This window comes from Thunnus thynnus, chromosome 15, assembly GCF_963924715.1.
Source record: "Thunnus thynnus chromosome 15, fThuThy2.1, whole genome shotgun sequence".
NCBI lineage: Eukaryota > Metazoa > Chordata > Actinopteri > Scombriformes > Scombridae > Thunnus > Thunnus thynnus.
This window is the reverse complement of record NC_089531.1, coordinates 10,125,518-10,146,806: the sequence shown is the minus strand read 5'-3', so window position 1 is coordinate 10,146,806 and position 21,289 is coordinate 10,125,518. Positions and strand designations below refer to the sequence as shown.

General features: G+C 40.4%; 1 protein-coding gene across 8 annotated transcripts in view; it reads left to right on the top strand.

Moving 5' to 3' along the window:
• kiaa0319l (KIAA0319-like ortholog) overlaps window positions 1–21,289 on the top strand; it is a 24,606-nt gene extending 3,317 nt beyond the window's left edge. For all 8 annotated transcript variants that reach the window (XM_067612496.1, XM_067612499.1, XM_067612495.1 and 5 more), the window contains 23 exons: window positions 2,198–2,374; window positions 3,304–3,408; window positions 5,689–5,957; window positions 6,529–6,606; window positions 6,916–7,150; window positions 8,520–8,618; window positions 9,012–9,109; window positions 9,260–9,347; window positions 10,388–10,480; window positions 10,607–10,739; window positions 11,072–11,177; window positions 11,376–11,498; window positions 11,624–11,747; window positions 12,930–13,062; window positions 13,471–13,619; window positions 14,959–15,110; window positions 15,301–15,439; window positions 16,048–16,207; window positions 16,313–16,455; window positions 16,861–16,983; window positions 17,190–17,280; window positions 17,441–17,532; window positions 18,145–21,289. In XM_067612496.1, the coding sequence (XP_067468597.1) occupies window positions 3,315–3,408; window positions 5,689–5,957; window positions 6,529–6,606; window positions 6,916–7,150; window positions 8,520–8,618; window positions 9,012–9,109; window positions 9,260–9,347; window positions 10,388–10,480; window positions 10,607–10,739; window positions 11,072–11,177; window positions 11,376–11,498; window positions 11,624–11,747; window positions 12,930–13,062; window positions 13,471–13,619; window positions 14,959–15,110; window positions 15,301–15,439; window positions 16,048–16,207; window positions 16,313–16,455; window positions 16,861–16,983; window positions 17,190–17,280; window positions 17,441–17,532; window positions 18,145–18,341 (2,919 nt within the window). In that variant the 5' untranslated portion in view covers window positions 2,198–2,374; window positions 3,304–3,314 and the 3' untranslated portion in view covers window positions 18,342–21,289. The remainder of the gene's footprint in view (window positions 1–2,197; window positions 2,375–3,303; window positions 3,409–5,688; window positions 5,958–6,528; window positions 6,607–6,915; window positions 7,151–8,519; window positions 8,619–9,011; window positions 9,110–9,259; window positions 9,348–10,387; window positions 10,481–10,606; window positions 10,740–11,071; window positions 11,178–11,375; window positions 11,499–11,623; window positions 11,748–12,929; window positions 13,063–13,470; window positions 13,620–14,958; window positions 15,111–15,300; window positions 15,440–16,047; window positions 16,208–16,312; window positions 16,456–16,860; window positions 16,984–17,189; window positions 17,281–17,440; window positions 17,533–18,144) is intronic.

The window sequence follows — 21,289 nt, the reverse complement described above, 5'->3', positions numbered from 1 at the left end:
CCTGATAGCTTACGGTGATAGTTTATGTATATATAGTGAGTCTGTGTGTATAAATAGCATCTTTCTTACAACAGTTTTAACAGATCTAGTATAGTTGTAGCAGATTTATTATTTGCTGTCATGAAATTACAATCTTAATGTTGTTATCACCTACCTTGAATCCTACAAAGTAGTAATTCTGTAAAGGATAATATATCATTATCATTTGCAGGTTTAAAAAAAAAACTGACCAATGTTCACTGAGTAACATAATTTCCCACCAAATCTGGATGTATAGCATCTAGTTTACCTTTACAGACTGTTTGCACAGCAGATGCTCGTGAAAGCTGCTTGATTTGTTACCAGATTGCCCCATAGTGGTCTCCTGGTGAGACATTGTGAAGAAGAAGGCTTGCAGACGTCTTGAACACAGTGTCCCAGAACTTGTACTGTTCACGCCCCCCCTTTTCTTTTTTTTCCCTCTTCTGCTGTAAGAACTTGCATGAACATTTGAGAGGGGGGAAAAAAGTGAGTGTATGGCTTCTTCACTCAGACTCACTCCATGTGTTCCACGTCAAATCATAAACCAGCTTTGCTAACGTGTTACGTTACCTTTTAAAAGAGCAAAATTTGCTTCGGTACCCCAAAACAACACAATCATGTAATCATGTTGGCTGATGTTAAACTTTCTCATGAGTGGAGTCCAACAGTCCGAGTCTTGCTCCTTTTTTTGGCGTCATCTCATTTAGCAAATTAATCATTCTCTAATCTAATATGATGAATCATCATTACTGATTACTTTAAAATTAGAATCTTCCTCATTACACCAACCGGAGGAAAGGACATTTAGCACTGTGATGTCAACCCTGGATGGTCTGTGCCTCGGGCATAATTTCATATACACTATGTAATCTTATGTACTGCGCTGTCAGATTATATATTGTGCAATCATTCGTACATCAAGTACCATGTTTAACTCGTGTCTCCCATGTGGGTCTGACCTGAGTCCAACCCTCTTGAGTGCCACATAGAAAAGACTCATTTAAACAATAGTATGGAGGATCACTGAAGGATGCATTTATCTGATAATAGTGCTGCGACTGCAAAGGAGAGAAATAAGAGCTTGTGGTTTTCAGGCATGCAGCAATCCTCCAACTCATTTTCATATTCACCACAAACGCGTACTGCGAGTAATAGGTTGTAAACCTTAAAGACTAAACACCTAAGGCAACAAAGGACAGATTGAGTAGTTTAGATTGTGTGCTTTGCGTAGTGTGCTGATGTATGCCCTTTGGCTAAGACAGTGGGACTTGACACCTGTCACATTTTCTTGTCTTTTTCATCTTCACTTCAGTGTCGCTTCAGCTAATAGTTTAAAGGACAGTGCTCACAGGATATTAGCAGAATGGTTGCATAATGAGACTAACTTGTTGTATTATTGCTACACTCAAGCAGGGAACATTTCTTTCTATGTCATAATTACAACAGAAGACAGTAGACTGAAATGTTCTCTAACGGGAAGCTCTGGAGTATTTGTTTCCAACAGATCACCAAACTGATTTTATTTTTCTTCTTCTTCTATTTTTGTCCTCTTGAATAGTTTAATCAATTCATGATGTAGTGTCATATGATTAATTATCATCTTGTAATCCTCAGATCCATCTATAACAGTACAGTTCATGTACCAGTCCTCCCTTTTGTGCTCTCTCCAGTACCTTCAGTTGAAGTGGTTTAGTCTAAACTTTCGTAATGAGACTCATGTGTTGTTGAAGCTCTTCAGAGTACTTTTCTGAAGAGCTAAAGTGCTCTTTTCTCTCAGTAATCAATGTAGGAAAGAACATACTTGAACATCTTGATGTTATGGCAGGGTTATATGGATGAAGTCACTATAAAAATAAGAATATTTTTCTGATAATTATACTCCACTGTTATGCATTTCATCAGACAAAACTCTTCTCATGTGTTAAACAAAAACATCAAAAGCTAATTTCATTCATTTTTAATTATATTGTCTTTGTACCATTAATGTGGAAAACAGATTTTTTAAAGCTGCCAACACATTATGATCAAATTATGATCCAATTGCACTGATTGTCATTATACAGTAACTACGAATCACCACCCAGCCCTGTATGGTCACACATGTCCACCCTAATGTGAAAAGAATTAAATAATTGACGTATTAAATCATTTTCTTTCTCTGTTGTTCCCTCCCTAGCGTTGTGTTTGAGCAGCTGAGCCTGTGAAGGCCCCAGTGGCGGCCATGTTGGATCTCTTCCACAGAGTGCTGGTGTTGACCCGTCTTCACCCATCACCTCACAGCACCTCGCTGCCAACCTAACTCCTCACTCTCTCTTCCCACATCTCTTTCTTCCACCGCCTGGACGGGAGAAAGGTAAACACGGCGTGTTTTGCAGGTTGCACTTTTTATTTGGCGTGTGTGCTTGGTTTCTTTAGGCAGGCTTGAGAGTAAACTAACTGTACATTCGATTGGTCAGCTGGCTTCACAGCTGTTATTTTTTTGAGTGGGATGGAAGTCAGACCTGCCTGTAGTGGTCGAAGGGCGAAGTCTAAAAGCTCAATGTTATCCTTACTGCAATGTAATACAAACAACCTCAAGTCTGTTTTTCTTCTTCTGTCATCTCAGTAAGTGACTCTGTAGCCTTTTTAGCTATTTTAGCAGCATGACTCTGTGGATGACAATGTCAGTCGTTCTGTCTGTCGTCAATACACTACTTTGGTTGAGACAACAATATCTCAACAACTACTTGAATTGGCAAACATTCATGGCTCCCAATAGGATGTATCCTAATGACTTAAGTGATCCTCTTTTAAGTCTTTTAATCTAGCGCTACCATGATGTAGCTTTTAGTGAAATGTCTCGACGAGTATTGTATGGATTTGCCATGAAACTTGGTACAAATGTTCACATCCCCTTCAGGATGAACTGGGTGATCCCATTGACTTTTCTGCTAGCACCATCATTAGCTCAAACTTTGCTTTGTCCAATACTTGATTTTATGACGAAATCTAATTACATTCCCATCAGGCTTAGCTATACTTTGTGTGTAGTGCTGAATTAGTGAAATAAAGCCTCACAGAGTAGCTAGCATGAGTCAGTCAGTAGTACTTGCCTCTGAAATTACTTAAATGTCAGAGGTGTTGGTGAGTAATTTTGGTTGGCGCTTCCGTGGTTATCCCATCATTAATTCTAGTAGACCTTGCCTTGTTAAAGATTTATTATGTAGTAATTTTACATGGCTTTAACACCCCATTTGTGTCCAGTGAACAGTGCTCTACCATAGTTCTGTTTCCTCCTTCTAGGTCCTAGGAAAATGTCCTATGCACACCGCAAGCTGCTCACCTGGAGCTTACCTCACCTCCTTCTCCTACCGCTGACCTACCTCTGGCTCTTGGCTCCTCCGACAGGTAAAATAAACCAATTGACACCCCGCGTTCAAATGGCCAAACCACATTTATTGACAGAAAACTGATTAGGCAACTCATACATCTGTGCCTGTTTAACTACCAGCGTTTTTCTGCACAGTATATTCACACGCCTTTGATTACTCAGGGTGGGTCTTCATTGTCCTTAGAATCTTATTATGATACTTTGATGGTTTTAGGTTGTCAGTTGGTGTTTACTGTCCTTCTAATCTGAGGCGGGGAGACAGAGGACTGTTGGCACCCCTACTGTGTGTGTATGTGCCTTCTTTCTGATGCCACTCCGCTCAGTGGGTTACAATGTGAAACAGAACAATAGGGGCTCTGTGAGTAGACATTTGTGCATGTGTATGTGTGTGTGTGTGGGTGTTGAGGGGTGGTGGACACAAGAGGAGTGGACGCGAGGGGTGGGATGACTAAACAGAGACCAAAGGATCCTTTCTCAAACAAACTATAGTGCTTTTGTGCGAAACAAAACCTTTGTTTTCCCAGACTTGAGTTACACTGATGTCCCTTAAAGTCACCCTTGACTCTAGCGTTGCTGTGGTGGCAAACAGTGGTTAAAGCGCTGTCTGAGATGGACTGATGAACTGCATGTTTGTTTGTTTTTTTCTTTCAAAGCTGCCATTAGTTGAAAAGCAGGACAAGCCTTTTGCTAACTACCCTTCAGCTGAATCTTATCTAAAAAATATCTGGAAATATTATTGTTTAAAATTATAATTCTTAAGATTTTCATGAAATCAAACTCTATTTTTGCTGCTTTTGTGGTCTGCATTTTTTAGCAATAGCCATTCAATGTATTTCCACTCTGTGATTGCCTCTCTAGTTGTTTTCCTTGTTAGTGGCAGAGTCTGCCAATCCCATGCTGGACTCAGATTGCCTTCCTACGCATGACGGATGCATGTAGTTCAGTGTTACTGTTTGTTGTTTTATCTCATTGATAACAGCCTCGCTGTTTACTGTTCACCCTCCTACTGCCGTATCAGATGTGTATTGAGTAACTGCTGATGCAAGCGCAACATTTCCTGCTGCTATGATTCACATTAAATATATTCAACTGCAAGGTGTGGGGTGGCTTTTTATTGCATAGCAATCCAAGGAATTGCAATGTCACTGACGTTAGCGCTGACAGCAAACAACGTGATTCCCTTTGGTCCTTGTCCTGGGATGACCTTTCAGGACTACAAAACAGAAATGAAAACCAGTCTAAGTGCTTTTTCATTGGGGCTGCAGATTTTTTAATTGACAGAGTGACTCAGCTGAGCTGTACTCGTTTTGTCATTGGCTGTTTTTCAAAGTTAGTTTGGCTGTTATCTTTTTGTTGCCATTCATTTGAGTACAGGGGAAATAAAAACTCAAATTTCTCCAGGTGTTACGACTGTAGTCTGTTTCTTTTATTGTACCTTGCCACACAATGAATTTTCCATCTTGGACAGCGGATGAATTAAATCAAACTCATTTCATGCTTCAAAAGGTTGAATAAGAATAGTTTTATCACCAAAAGTAATGCTCTTAAGGAGGAACGCACACACATTGGGGCAGCTAACTGTAGCAGCAGACTGATGTATTACTGATATGAGTCTGATATGGTCTGGCTCAGAGGGTGGGGTTTTGTGCATACTGCATAATGTGCTTTGGGTTTTAATCAGTGTCTTGTTTTGTCAGGGAAAAGCCTCACTTCCTCTCTCTGCTGCTGACTTGGCTGACTGCTCGATCTGTGGCTTCATGTCGGCTTTTCTGAGAAATGTTCAGTCAGAGCCTAATCTGTGAAAAGTCTCACTAGCCGGGACCGGAATTCAATATGGGTTTCACTCTGCCCCTCTGCCTTTGACAATGCCAAGAGTAACCAACAATGCCCTGATTGATATAAATGAGTGAAATCTTGAAAAGGCTGGGAAGCACTGCCCAGCGGTAGATCCATATTGTTGCCTGTGGCAGATCCTTTTGATCAAACTACAAACTACACTACACTCTTTCTAGAATTTCTCTGTGGGGCAACTAGTCCATAACCATTAGCTGTTATATTCTCATTCATCCATGTTTCAGGAGCAACTCCTTTTCCTTTTCTTTTGACCATGGTAGAAAGAGTTTTGTCTTTTAACGATGGCTGCTATAACATTTTGACAAGCTGTTTTTACCATCAGAATAATTACATGTTGCGAAGCTGTCAGGTAATGTGATGGCTTCAATTATCGCTGCAGTAATTCGGTAAAAGATGAGGGTGTTACCCTTCACTGCACTCTTCTAACTTCTGTCTCCCTCCAGGTGTGTCTGCAAATCTCTGCCGGGTGACCGGCGGGGTGCTAGGGATCCACTGGAGCAGCATCATCAGCCTTGGTTGGCATCCTCTGGCAGACGGGAGAGCCGGGGCAACATGTTGGGAGTCCTGCTGCTTGAAGCCGAACTGTAACGCCGTGTGGAGCCTCGGCGGGCGCTGTGTGCTTCTCAGCTGCTCCCGTACGAGGGGCTGCCTCATCTCTTCTCTGCCCCAGCCTCATCAGGAGTCCCTCGGCCTCCTTCAGCAGCTTTCCAAGGTATGGCTGCTGCTGGTTGACCATTAGGCCTTTTCTGATGATACTGCCATTGATGAGGGTAAAGCCAACAGGAAAAAAAAATCTACCTCTGCTGACTTTCTCTTATTTGGAAGAGAGATAGATTCATCATATATTTAGAGTAGAAGATTAGCATGTTGTTTTACAATTAAAGCAAGGGACACAGGGGTGATACCTGCCTAATTAAGCTGATCGAGTATTGGCCAGACATTACAGTTCTGCTAGCAGAATTTTTCACAGCGAGCCACCAAGTTAGTTTTTAGCAGCGTTTTTATGTAACCTGACATAAAACAATCCAGTGAGTTCATGCACTGTGGTATACAGATTTAAATGTGGGAAATAAGAGCGCTGGTGTCGGATCAGGAATCAATATCAGCAGGTACCCTGAGTTAAAGTATCAGAATTAGTATTGGGAGAGAAAAGGCTAGATCGGTGAATCCCGAATTAAAGCTAATAGCCTAACTATACTTTATGCTGTGTAGAAATCGGAAATTTTCAGTTCATTTGTGAAAAAATTTCTAAAATGATTTGTTTTTTGTTTTGTCTCTTTAAGGGTCCGGTCACACCAAGACGCAGGAAGGCTCGTCATGCAGGAAGCCACAAACCATTTACAGGACAGCTTACCAGCACGGTAACTACACAGAATATGGGTTAAATTTTTAATGTTTATATTGATTTTTACATTATTGGCTTGTTTCAGTGGATTTGTTTGTGGCTTATAGACTTATGTACGAACCATGAATTAAGGTCTTTCTCAAATCATTCCCACCCTCTTTCTTGCAATCACACTAATTAGTTAGTCAGATAGGAGTGTGGTTTTAGATTTGAGGAGTGTAAAAAAATAAATTACATAAAATCTGCACCTGGAAATTCCGCTTCAAACGTTGCACCTTGTTATTCAGACTTTCTCACATCATTCAAAATTCAACCATCTCTACAGGAAAGCACCAAACTGGAAACAGCTCACCCAAGTCCAACAGTACCCAGCGCCATCGCTTTTCCTCATACAACCCAAAAGCACGTCAGTCAGTTAACCAGTGTGAGCGCTGACACCGCTCCGGCTCCCTCACAACAAAACTCAACGGTGGACGACACCTTTGATACAGCTGCGTCTTCCAATAGCAGCACACCCACAGTGACTGCAACTGCGATCATCACAACTCCAACACAGGCTGGTAAGGAAGGAATTATCTGCAGCAGCCGGTGTCACATAGCAACATTTTTTCCAGCTCCCTCAGTAATGTGTCTTGTCTTCATTTATTATTTATGAACTAATAAATAATATAACAGGATCGTCGTTGCGCAGAAGATTTCACACGACTTCTAAGTCCTTACTTTTCTCATGCAGTTTAAAATACTGTACATCTTTTTCCTTTAATCTTGTTTTTTTCTATCACACAAACCTCCTAAAGTTTGCAAAAAAAAAAAAACACTTAACTGTTCTTTCTTTTTGTTGTTTTGACTAATATTTGGCAAAATGTGAAGATGTACTTTGCTGGCACATTTTATGGCAGACTGCTCAGATGCCATTTTTGCCAGATGAAGGAAACGTGTGCTGTGAGTGTGAAGCCAGTAGAATGTAAGCAATAGGAATGTGCTGAGACATGCTGGGCTTCTACAAACAAGAATAACTCGTATGGTCAGTTTCTCCTCCCTGAAGGACAATATCATCATTGAGCTGGCATTAAAGGTGCAGTGTGTAGAATTTAGTGGCATCTAGCGGAACGGACTTGGCAGAAATGGATTATGATAAGTTTTAATTAGTGTATAATCCCATGAAAGAATCATCACCTTAGAATGAGTCCTTTATATCTACATAGGGAGTGGGTCCTCTTCCGCGGAGCCCGCCATGTTTCTATAGGTAGCCCAGAACGGACAAACCAAGCACTAGCTCTAGAGAGGGCCATTCGCGTTTTTTTGCGTGTTTCATGGCCACCATAGCTTCTTCTAGCAGCATAAGAGCCAGATATTTCCCTCAGGGGTTGGTGGAGACTACAACAGAGCTAAAAGGAGAGTGAATATTGGACTTACATTCATCAGGTGGACACAAAAACAAATAAATGCTAATGTTGCTATGTGTTTGATGGATGTGTAAACAGGCAAATGTCTATTTTCCATATGAATTTAAAAAGTGATGATATGTTAGTGTTGTGTTCACAGCTCACTCTTCTCCAAAGTGGCCAAAAAATCAATTCTTGCAGGTTTTGGGATTTTTTTATACCACAATGAATCACAAGCCATTGAATGGTGTTTGTATGCATTTGTTGCAAATTAGGTAAACAAGAGAAATGCAAGGAAAATAGTATGGTCTTTGCCCCCGTTATACAATTTTTAAATCTGTAAAACCAGTTTCATTTACCTAATTAGTTATAATTAACTAAAAGATTTTTTTTTTTTAACTATTTAATTTGGCCCCATTAAATCACTGTATGTCAATATTGACCTGCTCCACTCTCTCTACCAGTCTTTTGGTTGCCATGCCAACCCTGTGGTTACCATACTACTCTTTTGGCACCGTCTCTGATTCTGTGTTTACCACTGCAGTGAGGGAGCTGGTGGTGTCAGCAGGGGAGAGTGTAGAGGTCACGCTGCCACGCAATGAGGTCGAACTCAACGCCTTTGTGGTCCCAACACCCCCGTCAGGTAAAACCATGGAAATGGATGGAAGATTATAACAGCTCATTGTTTTCTTTCTCATTTTGAAGTTACTTGGAAATGTGTTAAGTTATCAGGCCTGATTATAAACTGACAGTCATTCAGCATGCTGTGATATTTCTGGTGTTCAGTAGTGTCTCCATCATCATACCTCATACTGAACACTTTCCAGAGAATTTCAAATCCAAACCGGAAAAATATTATACAGTTAAGGAGGAATGCACGTCATAATTGTGTAAATCGCCCTGTCCCTGCTCGACATGCTCAAACAATACCAACATCTTTCATCTGGAAATGACCCTTATTTGATAGATTTTAATTAAATGCATGAGCAGATTTGTTTAATGCACTTATTTATTTAATGTTGCTACTTCTCTACAGAGACAAACTATGCATTTGACTGGCGTCTGATAACACATCCCAAAGATTACAGTGGAGAGATGGAGGGGAAGCACAGCAAGACACTGAAGCTCAGCAAGGTACAGCTTTCATATTCATGAATTCATGCTCTGCTAAAAATAAAACATGCAGCTGGAGCTCTATTGAATTTATAAACAGAAAGTTTCAGTAGTGTGTAAATAACACAGATTGTCTGAAAAAGATCACTTCCTCTTTCCTTTCCCTCGCAGCTGACTGTGGGCCTGTACGAGTTTGAGGTGACAGTGGACGGGGAGGGGGCTCACGGAGAAGGTTACGTCAATGTCACAGTCAAACCAGGTGAGGATTCAGCTCAACATAAAATCTCCTAAAAGCTGTTTTTGCAGGTGTGACAGTCCCTTCTCGAAACAAGGGCTACTGCAGACATACAGTATAAAGACAAATACTTTACAAAATGTAAAGTATCTGTAGTAAACACCAATTTGTGAAATGTAAAATGTTTTTTGTTACCCTTCATAGCTCATGATTTCTAGAGACAGTTTTGAGAGTTAGTCAAATTTCACACCTCTGACTCCTTTTCCTGTTTGCCCATATCGTTTTCCTGTTTTGCATGTGTTGTAATGATTAACATTTTGAGGCTTTTCCTCTTGCCATATCATATAATTTTGCACCAGAAATACAGGCACTAACCACCGTAAATCATAAATAAAGGGAAAGATTATAAAATTACACAAATGAGAAGTTGAATCTGAATCTGAAGTTGAATATTTTTCAAAGCTGATGCTGGCCCAACAGTCACAAACTCTGCAAAATTATGTAATATGGCAAAAGCCTTAAAAATTATACAAATACCAAACAAGGGAACGTTTCTAATGAACATTACAGTCGTCGACACAACTGGATTCATGATTAGACCTTGAGTAACACTGACTGAACAACTTTACAGCCTCAAAATGTTATCATTCAACACCTCTGACACTTAAAAAACACATTATGTGCTTACAGGATTAGTATTTATTTTTTGCACCCACTGTTTCTAGTTAATAATGTCTACTACAACATGCTAATGCTAATTAAGCCAAGCAGTAACATCATAGTTCTCGCTCTTAAGAAGGTCATGACGCATATTTGGTGTTACTGTCTTTCCTGTCAGTGTAGATAGTATGAGATGATAAGCAAGCAAGTCAACAGTTACAGCTCATGTTGACTAAATAAACCCAGATAATATTGCTGGAAGACGATGCTGCTTTCCTCCCACACACACATTCATATTTGTGACTTCTGCCAAAGTAGCCATTGAGTTGTTCGTTCTGTCTCGGTCAAAAACAACTGATGCGCAGCTCATTAAGCACATTTATTTCTTGTTTTCCACCTGACAGAGCCGCGGGTAAACAAGCCCCCTGTTGCCGTAGTTTCCCCAAAGTTCCAGGAGATCTCCTTGCCAACCAGCTCTACGGTGATAGATGGCAGCCGTGAGTCTACCACATGTGACTTACACGCACAAACATATTGAACACCAACCAAATAAAGAGGCTGCGTACTAAAACTGAACATGGACAACTGAAAACTGACAAATGGGTTGTCCTTCTTCTTTTCAGAGAGCACAGATGATGACAAGGTGGTGGAGTGGCACTGGGAAGAGGTCAAAGGACCCCTGAGGGAGGAGAAAGTCTCTGCCGACACCCCTGTCCTCACCCTTACCAGCTTGGTGCCTGGCAACTACACATTCAGGTAGAGGTGGACCTCACTTATCTCCATAGAGATGGATGGCATCTGAGAAATCTCATGGACTCAGATGTATTTCTAAAGGAGAAGCACAATTAGCAAGAAATGTGTTTTATAGTAATTGAATGTAAAAATAACACTGTTGCCACCACCGTGGATACTGGGACTCATCACTCTATATGTCAGTCATGATTACAACATTAGAAAAGAGAAGAAATGATTGGCTTAAAGTTACTTGCTTTTATATAACTTACAGGTTAAACTGGTTTGTTTTGAACACTATCTGTTGTACAGTTTTATGTACTTGATCTGATAAAATGTGTCTTTTTTTCCCCCAGTTTGACTGTGAAGGACTCAGACGGAGCCACAAACTCGACGCAGGCCACCCTGTCTGTCAACAAAGCCAAGGACTACCGGCCTGTGGCCAATGCCGGCCCCAACCAGGTTTGAAGTATTTTCTACATTATACTGGCTCTCTTTTTTTGTAATGCAATAAACAACATATTTTTAATTGTATTGTAGAATTAAAAACATCTGTTTGAGCTTAATAAAAAGTCCATTGATACATTAAAGTGAAAAATGTCATAAGTTGTACTTTTTATTTGTATAAAAACCCCTTTTTTGTCATATTTGAACATCTAGGTCATTACCTTGCCACGTAACTCCATCACACTGTACGGCAACCAGAGCACAGACGACCATGATTCCCTGGCCTACGAGTGGTCACTCAGCTCAGAGAGCAAAGACAAGGTGGTGGAGATGCAGGTGAGTTCTTCTCATATTTCAGCAGATTCAGACACTCTAATTCACTGTGCATGAGAGAGTCAAGGGTAAAATGTTGGCGTCAAACACTGGCATCTTTTTGTTTCATGTTTTTTTTTTTTTTTCAGGGCGTGCGGACACCGATCCTGCAGCTGTCAGCCATGCAGGAGGGAGATTACACTTTCCAGCTGACTGTGATGGACTCAGCTGGACAGCAGGACACCGCCCAGGTCACAGTCATTGTGCAGCCAGGTAAACAGCTGCAGGTCATATGACACCTCAACATGTTTGAATACAGTAAAAAGTTGAGAGTAATGTTTGGTTAAGATGAAGGTAGTCAATACAGACTCTGCTTCTTACTATGCAGTGTTCATACATTCCTTACAAATCCCTTTCCTTACTTTGATTTATTTATCTGTCATTTGCTGGTGTTTCTTTTTTTTAAGTTTATTTAATCAGCTGGATTTTTGCACTGCTTGAAGACAGACTTGACTCCTTATCTTGACATAATAAGTCACCACTTCCTTTGTACTCAGTATGACCTCTGTTATTTCTTGTTTGGCCTTTCTACTGCAGGCTACTATATATACAAATATACACATAAAGTGTGAAGAGCCTTCTGAGCCGCAGTACATAATGTGCTGTACTATATTTATACAGTTACTATATGTAGCATTATGTAGCAGTTTAATCATACTTCTAATAGGAAATTGTATTTGCCTAAATTTCAAAAGAAACAGCCTTTTGACGGAGTGAACTGGAGGTATGCGTGGTTGCACGTCTACATTCAACCTGTTAAGCAGCTAGCGAGGCTGGCAAGAAGACTGTAGACTGCAGACACACACCGGCAAGAAGTTCTTGCAGTATTTGAACAGGACCTGTTATGTAAACATACATCGACCTGCAAGGTCAAACCATGTCAACCACTTGAGTCATAATATCTAAAAGAAATGGTATGTTGTTAGAAAATCCAGGTATTTCAGAGCAGGACTGCAGTTCTCTAATCACACACTGACCTTTATAAATGTATCAGGTACTTTATTATAGAGTTTATTATAGAAGTCCTTTTATATCATAGTTGGTTTTCTCTACTGTGTGATCTTTTAGATGGTATATAATGGGATGTTTTTTTCATTAGTTATGAAGAATATTGCTTTTCCTTCTTAGCCTTTCATTTTTAAATAAAGCATTTTTCGATTAAACTATTGGTCCATTTGTCAAATACGGTAAATGTCAGACATTAATCTGATCTGGATGAAGCATTGACTCACCAAGAATTATGGCTCAAAATCTCAGAGTTTGAGAGGCCATTTTTTTCTGTTTTACTGATCCTATTTAAATGATAGCTGAGATGTGCTTTGTTAGCTTGTATAGATTGTGGAAGACAAGATTTTTCTCACTTCATCCTGATTTTTCTGTCTCTCCATCCTCCAGAAAACAATAAGGCACCAGTAGCAGATGCAGGACCGGAGAAAGAGCTGACTCTGCCAGTTGATCGAACCACGCTGGACGGCAGTAAGAGCAGCGATGACCAGAAGATTGCCACCTACCACTGGAAACAGACCAAGTTAGTTATATACAAGCTTATGTACGCATCTGTACCAGCACTTCAGTGATTCAGTATTACACTTCTATAAAGTTGGAGGATTTTAACTAAACTAAAATAACCGTGATAACATCACCAGTTATTATTTCAGACTTTAGAAAGTTCCCCACAGAAACACAATAGACATGAAACATATTTTTTATAAACTGACTAGTAGTTCCTATGTTTAGCAAACATAACAGAACTTGATGTGTAGAAATCATTCGGGTTCCTCTTTAAAACCTCCGCTGAAAATATAATATATTAGAATTAAACATACAAAAGATCTGATACGTTCTACACATCTTCAGCGTCATTCAGGTTAATATACAGAAAATTCTCTCCGTCACAGTTTCCCTCTCTGTTTCTGTCCGTCTGCTCCTCCAACAGGGGTCCTGATGGCGTGAAGATCGAGAATGCAGACAGTGCTGTTGCCACGGTGACAGGTCTCCAGGTTGGCAGATACGAGTTCACCCTGACAGTAACTGATGAGAGGAAGCTGCAGAGTAGCGACACTGTCGTAGTCATCGTCAGAGAAGGTTAGAGCGTGTGTGTGTGTGTGTGTGTGTGTGTGTGTGTGTGTGTGTGTGTGTGGACTAATCCTCCTCTTTGTCGGAAAATAGATGTTTGGGGTCGGAGACAGACAGGCGAGGATTGTGGATGTTGTTTATACACTTCCATGGTTTTTAATGGAAAAGTTGGTATAATCTCAAGTATTCTGTTTTAGATAAGAGAATGTATGCTACATCGCTGTATGTTAAACCTTAGAGGAAACGTTAATACTAATAACTGAAAACAGTCCAAAGAACATGACAGCAACAAAACAATAATCGTATTTGCATGTGTAAATGGTAAGACTTTAAACATGCAGACATTTTACAGCATATTCTTCACCATAATGTATAGTTCTTTCTGACTGCAAAAATGTGAATGTAGGGATTTTTGGAATTTTTGTGTCATTGTTACTTTTGATGATTACATGGAGTGGACATAATAACATGTACTATGTAATGTTACTATGTTATGGTTTATATTTTTATTGATTTTTGTGGTATGAACCAACACAAACAATCTCTATATCAAGAGCATTGTACAGAATAACAGTAAAAAAATATAAATATGGGAACAAAAAAGAAACAGATAGATACAACATATAACATGCATAATATTATTAACCTTCAGTGTAGTCCAGAAAGTGTCCTTGTTGTCCTGTGATCTAAATCCTCCCAGTAGCACATCAATTCATCTCATTAACACGCTTGAAAAACTGCTCCCATTTGACCACATACCGATTCACCCTGACTCTTATTCTAAATGAGACTTTCTCAGACGAGGCCACCTTGCCTAGCTGAGTAATCCATTCATGAAGAATATATATCATGGCACCTTGGCTGTGAAACACACAGTCACTAAGTTTTGCAGTGTCAAGTTTTTGATGGAGTGGATGTCACTTTCTGCTTTTCACTGCGTTCCAGCTGGGTACCTTTCTCTCACCTCATTTCCTGTCACCTCTCTACTGTCAGTTCTCTAATTGAGACATAACAAATGGAGGTGAAGTAATGAAGTAATTGTCTGCTTTGCCTTTTGAAAGTGAATGGCAGGTATTTGAAAAAACATATGATGTTGGAGGATAATCAACAAGGCACAGTCTGTGCAATTTGTAGTGACCAAAGCTTCGACAGGTATTAATGTGATGTAAACCATCTACAAAATATTGGGTACATTTTCCGCTTTTGCACAATCTAAACCCAAATCAATCGGCAAGGCATAACTGCTTTTACTGCACCTGGATCCACCTCAGTGAATGAATATACAGATATTCATAGATTTCCCGTTAAGTCTCTACATTCATTGTCTTTCATTATGTTTTTCTACCAGAACTGGACCAGCCACCTGTGGCTCATGTGTTGTCGAGTCCATCCGTCTCTCTGCCTGTCAAGACCGCCACTCTGGATGGATCTCATTCCACTGATGACAAAGGTGGAGTCAGCTACTTGTGGGCCAGAGACGACAGCAGCCCCGCCGCTGGGGTGAGACTGACACTCATACCGGTTTATCTCTGAACTGGTTCATAATAGTTAATGATTAAGCCTGAGTCTATGTGGGCATATGAAAATCAAAAGTGTTAAATGACACTATAACAGCCAACTGGTGATGTACCTTTTTATAAGCAAATTTGGACATTCAAAAATTATATAAGTTTGTTTTTTGTTCCAACAGGATGTGCTGAACAACTCCGACCACCAGGCAGTGCTGTTTCTGGGAAACCTGGTAGCCGGGAAGTACAGCTTCACCCTGACTGTAACTGACAGTAAAGGACAGACCAGCACAGACAGAGGCACAGTGGAGGTCAAACCAGGTACACTGAATGAAAATACATAAACCCACAATATGTATATATATATATATATATATATATATATATATATATATATATATATATATATACAAAGAGACAGACAGACATGCTATTTACATGTACTGAATGCGACAAGCTGCAGCAGATTTTTTGGAGTAATTGAAAGGCATTCTGACTGAACACCATCATAAAACTACAACATTTACATTGAGCATTACTGCTTGATTTTTAACAGTGTAAGCATATCACAGAGTATATATATTTTTTCCTTCAAACAAGTGTGTGCAAGTGGTCTCCACACAGTAAGAGACTCAACAACCAACAGCAGAAGGTTGTACAGGTCAGTGTGCAACATACGGTGTGCAGACACACACTCAGCCAGAGACTAATCCGTTGCTCGGCGCTCTGGCCTCTTTCCCAGATTTCAGAGTGTCAGATGGATCCTGCAATCAGCCTGTTATTCTCATGTCAGTCTCTTCTTCTCCTTGTTACTTTTTCTTTCCCACTATTCTCCTCTCCACCTCCCCCGCCCTCCTCCCTTCCATGTCTCTTCTTTGTTTTAATCTCCTCTCTAACCTTTTCTCTCTCTCTCTCTCTCTCTCTGTCAGACGTATGGGAGCGTGACCTGGTGGAGCTGGTGTTGGAGATCTCTGTATCTCAGGTCTCCCACCGTCAACGTGACATGCTGCTGCGCCAGGTCGGGGTGTTACTGGGTGTGCTCGACAGCGACATCATTGTGCGAGAGATCAGTGCGTTTAATGAGCACAGGTGACTAGTTTTTATTTCTAGACTTAAATCCACTTACCTATCTGACTTTTTGGACATTACTATATCCAAGTAAACTTTAAATTCACTTTCTTCTGTCCTCCTCAGTACTCGTTTGGTCTTCCTGGTGTCAGGTGGTCCAGGGCGCCCTCCTCTGTCTGGCCACAGCGTTGCACTCAGCCTACGTAACAAGCTGCGTAAACAAAAGAATGACTTCCTCATTTACAAGGCACGACGGGTGGATACAGTCAGTGAGTACTGAATAAAGTAAAAAACACACAACAAAGTAAAAAAAACTAAAGTAAACTAAAGTAAGAGATGTTGTTGATGAGATTATGTGATTCTGCTGGACGTATATTTAAGATTGGAGTACATATCGGATTATAAATCATCTAATGCAGGCTGAGTGGTCAAAGGAATGTTTTACTTGGTATTTACTTTGAGCCAGAGGCTACAGGAAGGTCATAAGAACAGATGCACTTTGACCTCTTTGTCTTAAGATAATGGTGAAATGATGACAGGGGTTGATAGGACTCAAAGGTCAAATCTCTCAGATATTTGAGTTGTTGCATTCCTGCTTATTTTCTTTCGGCTGCCTCTGAAGAGACACTGTTTTTATTTAATGCACCTACAGTAGCTTTGCTCTCTTCCTTCAGTCTGCCAGCTGAACTGCTCCAGTCATGGCGAGTGTGACTCATTCACACGGCGCTGTGTCTGCCATCCTTTCTGGATGGAGAACTTCATCAGAGCTCAGCTTGGTGACGCAGAGAGCAACTGCGGTAAGATGAAATGAGTCTTCATTCAATATTTTAATCTGAGAGTGAATCTGCTGTAATGTGGTGAAGTAGTGATCTTTAATATGACGGCCAAACTTTACCTCCTCACACACTTTGGACTTAAAATTGAACGTGATACTTTAACTGAAATACTGTTTAATATGTATAATAATAATTACATGCCACTCTTCTACCTCCTTTATTTTCAGAGTGGAGTGTACTCTATGTGGTTATAGCATCCTTTTTGATTGTCGTTGCTATAGCAACAGTTGTCTGGGGAATGGTGTGCTGTTGCAACAGGTGAGAGCAATTTCTAAAATATGAAATATTATGATGATTATTACTAAATGTCGTCGGATATACAGTATATATCCGTCATTTCCATGAAACTCTTGGGACAACTTCTACACCGTCTGATGATACTGTGTGGGTGTGTTTGTTTTTTTTTCCCCCCTGAAAGACGTAAGAGCAGAGTACGCAGAAGCAAAAGCCGTTATAAAATACTGGAAGCTGACGAGCAAGACAGTCTGGAGCTACAACCACCGAGAGCTGGTAAGACACACATGCAGCAACACGATTACCAATTTTAGTTCACTGGAAAACACATGTAAAATATCAAAAATTCCCAGAAATGACAGGACATGACATCAGTAAATTGAGCACAGTTTACCACTCGTACTACTCACGTCTACAAATCAGTTGAATTGAAAACTACTTACCAGGAACCAACAAACTCACTTTTTACTCTAGAAATCTATGGATGTTTTAGAGAAGTTTATATTTTGAGTAAATAACAAGAAAGAGAAGTGAAATCTTAATGCTACTGTTTGTTGACATAGCGTCTAGAGCTGGCGGGAGTCTGCTGAGGAGCAGCTCATCTGGAGGGGGGGACAAATAAGGAGTTTTTTAAACTGTAAATCATGCAAAGATATTCCAGTAGAGCCCCAGAATAAAAATATATACCTGGAAATGTGCATGTCATGAACAGATATATAAATGTTTGGAAAGCAACACTGGCATTTGTGGTATTTGAGTAATTTCCTCCTTTAATAGCTTTTTTTCCCCTAACTGTCTCTGTTACTGATGCAGATCAGAACCAATTTTAAGCATCATTCTGTTTATTTCTCTTCTCCTTCCTCTCTTCCTCCACCACCCACCTACCAGGCCGTTTGAAGCCAGTACCCGCCCCCACCTCTTCCGCCCTCATGCACTCGGACTCTGACCTGGACAGTGACGACGGGCAGGGCGGGGTCCCGTGGACGGAGCAGGAACGGGGGCACCTCCTGCGGCCCCAGAACGGCTCCCTGAGGAACGGCCAGGGTCCCGTGAGGGGCAAGAAGCAAAGAGAAGAGCTGCTATAGCAAGAGAGGAGGGGGGGAGCTCGCCGCTGCCCTCACATACACCTCCTCCAGCTGTCACACACCTCTGTTCCTCACGCTTCCCCTTTCTCTTTTGTTGTCGCTCAACACAAAAACCTCACGCCTCTCATCCATGAAGACGGACTGTGTGATCCCTGGATATTAGAAAGAGGGAGAGAGGAAAAACATGCTGGAAACATGTTGTCCCACTGTCACAGAAAAAAAAAATATATACCACTATACTGAAATGTCCCTGCTCCCACACTGAGCCAGTACAGAGGAAGAAAGCTACCATTTTGTGAAGAATTAGGGGGGTGAGCACTGTATTTTGAAAAACTGAAAAGCATAACGTACACTCCTATAATTTAACACAGAGACATAAAGAATGTACTGTTACCCCTCTTACTGATGACACACGTTGGTTAGAGACTGTGGGAGAGAAGACTTAATCTGAGTGACACTTGACTTTCGGGAAGGGGGGGGGGGGGCGGGCGGACGAAACAAAAAGAAACTCTGCTTCAATGACACGAAAAACCAGCGAGCCCACATGACACGCTCACACCTTGCCTCTCGTAGACACGCATGTACGCACACAAACACACTCTTCATGTTTTCACACTGTTCCAGGTCAATGTGATGCTACCAAACACTGCCATGTTAAAAGAAAACAAACAAAACAATGGTTAACTCTGCTCTAATTATTTTTGTTAATAGCAGAAAAATGGTGACTCAGCGGAAGGAACAACCAAAACAGAGCAACCAACAGCAATGGACCCCCTTCCAAAAAAAAAACAACAAAAACAAACAAAAAAAACGTGCATGAAGAGTGACAGATTGCAGTTCTGGTACCGTTCGATACCGGGATGATCGCCTGCATGTTTGTTTGTTGAGTGTATGTGTGCGCCCGACACGGTGTGATTTTTCGCGGCTGCTGTGCCAAAAGTTGTTTCTTCAGAGCAGTTTGTATGTTTTTATGTCTGTTAATTAACCCACGTGAAGAGTCACAGATGTGTTTGATTGTTTCTCATTTATGGCGGTCAGATGCGGAGAACGTTAGGAAGAAAAAAAAAAAAAATGCTGTTATTATTCCGGAGGCTTGCTTCTCTGTGGATTAAGTCGCCGGGACACACACTGGAGTACACAACAATAACGAGCGCGGTCTCTGCGGTCCTTGACAGAGGAAACATAATGAGGAAAAAGAAGAAGTTCACAACAGATGGGACGAGAAAGGACACAGCTTCCTCACTCATCTCAATATTCATTTATGTAACGACTGCTTGAACCATGAAAAACCACTTTTCTTTTTGTTCGTTCGTTCACAAACAACCTTTAGGCTGTGATTAGATGTCGATGCACTTTGATTCCATGTCTGTCAGCTTCAGTCTCATTTTGTCTCCTGTTGGCTGAAAAGTTATGGGTAAAGTTGAAAAGCCATGAACGCAGGTGCTGGCTGCATTTAAATTACATATAATACTTAACTTTCTTGACTTTAGACAGATCGTCTGAAAGGATAAACTTTGGTAAACCTGAACGCGGCTGTAGTCCAGATGCACCTCAGTAACCTCACTTGGTGTAACATCTGTAAACTTGAATCAATAGGTGTCACCATAATGAATAATAAATTTTATGAAGTCATTTTGGACTTTCTGTGCGATTTCAGCAAACAATGATCTGTTTGGCTGTTTAAGATGAGCACATTTATCCTTGCTTTCCTTTTGGTAAATACTCAGTTAGTTTTACTTGAATCATACACAGTTCTTAGGAAATCTGTTCGAATGAAAAAAAAAAAAAAGATTTGACATTAATTTGGCATCATTACATTTCCATTTAAAGTGTGTTGTGCGTCCAGATGGACCTGACTCTGCTAAATCCCGAAAACAAATTATTACTTCCCACGAATAGGAAAAAGAGCATAAGGTCAATCTGAGCAATGTTTGCTTCTTCAGAGAGGACGTTGCCATGGATACACCAGTAAACAGGACACCGTACATGAACATAGAGGAGAAAGAAAGACAACAAAAGCTGCTTCTGTGTATCAGTGAAGCTGTGTTTCTGTACTGAAGGAAACTTAAACCAAACGACTCTTCCCTGTAACATCTCACCGTGTGATTGCTTTGCATGTAAAATGTGAAACTGACTGACCTGTAAGTTGATTTCCACATGTTTTAAGTCACTTTTTTTCTTTGTTGAATGTTTAAAGGGTATGTCATTGATTCAGTTCAACTTGTACTCTGTGTGAAATAAGCGATCGTTTAATTTTTTTTTTTTTTTTTTTGCAAAGAAAGTGTCTATTTTGTATTGTCGAATCATCTCATGCTGATGTCAGTTCTGCTGCACTAGTTTAGTACTCAGTGTACATCAGGCCAAGGTGGAGATGTTTTCAGTATTCAGATGTGCTGAATTTATCTGCCCATGTTTGGCCGACTTGTGTGAGGCAAAGTAAAAATCAAGCGCACCTAAGTGCCAACTCTGTAAAATGTCATCTCTTGAACATTATGAAATAATGTCGTCATCTTCCCGTCTTCTTTGCACATCATGAGAAAAAGTTTATGGAGTACATATCCAGATTGGATGTTGATTCACTTTCAAAACCTCCAAATTATTTCAATCTTTCAATCTGTGTACTTTTTCCCAAAAATAACCTCACCTCAAATTGGAAAGGTTATTTTTTTTTTATAACTATCTGGCAATACAAAATTCAACATTTCTTCTGTTACACCTACACGATTGGCCAGCCACAGCTTGAATTCGTAAGAAGTGAATTGACCTCGACTCTGATGGAGTCCACTGTGAAGGCAGAGAGAGGAAAAACGGGGAGCAACTATTAAAAATGAAGGGAGTTTAATTTAAAAACGTTTTGAATAGAGTTTTAGTTTCTCCTTCTTTCTGTGTGACCACACCTGATGCAACTGGATAATCTGTAAATTAAAAATAAAATGTTTGATTTTGTT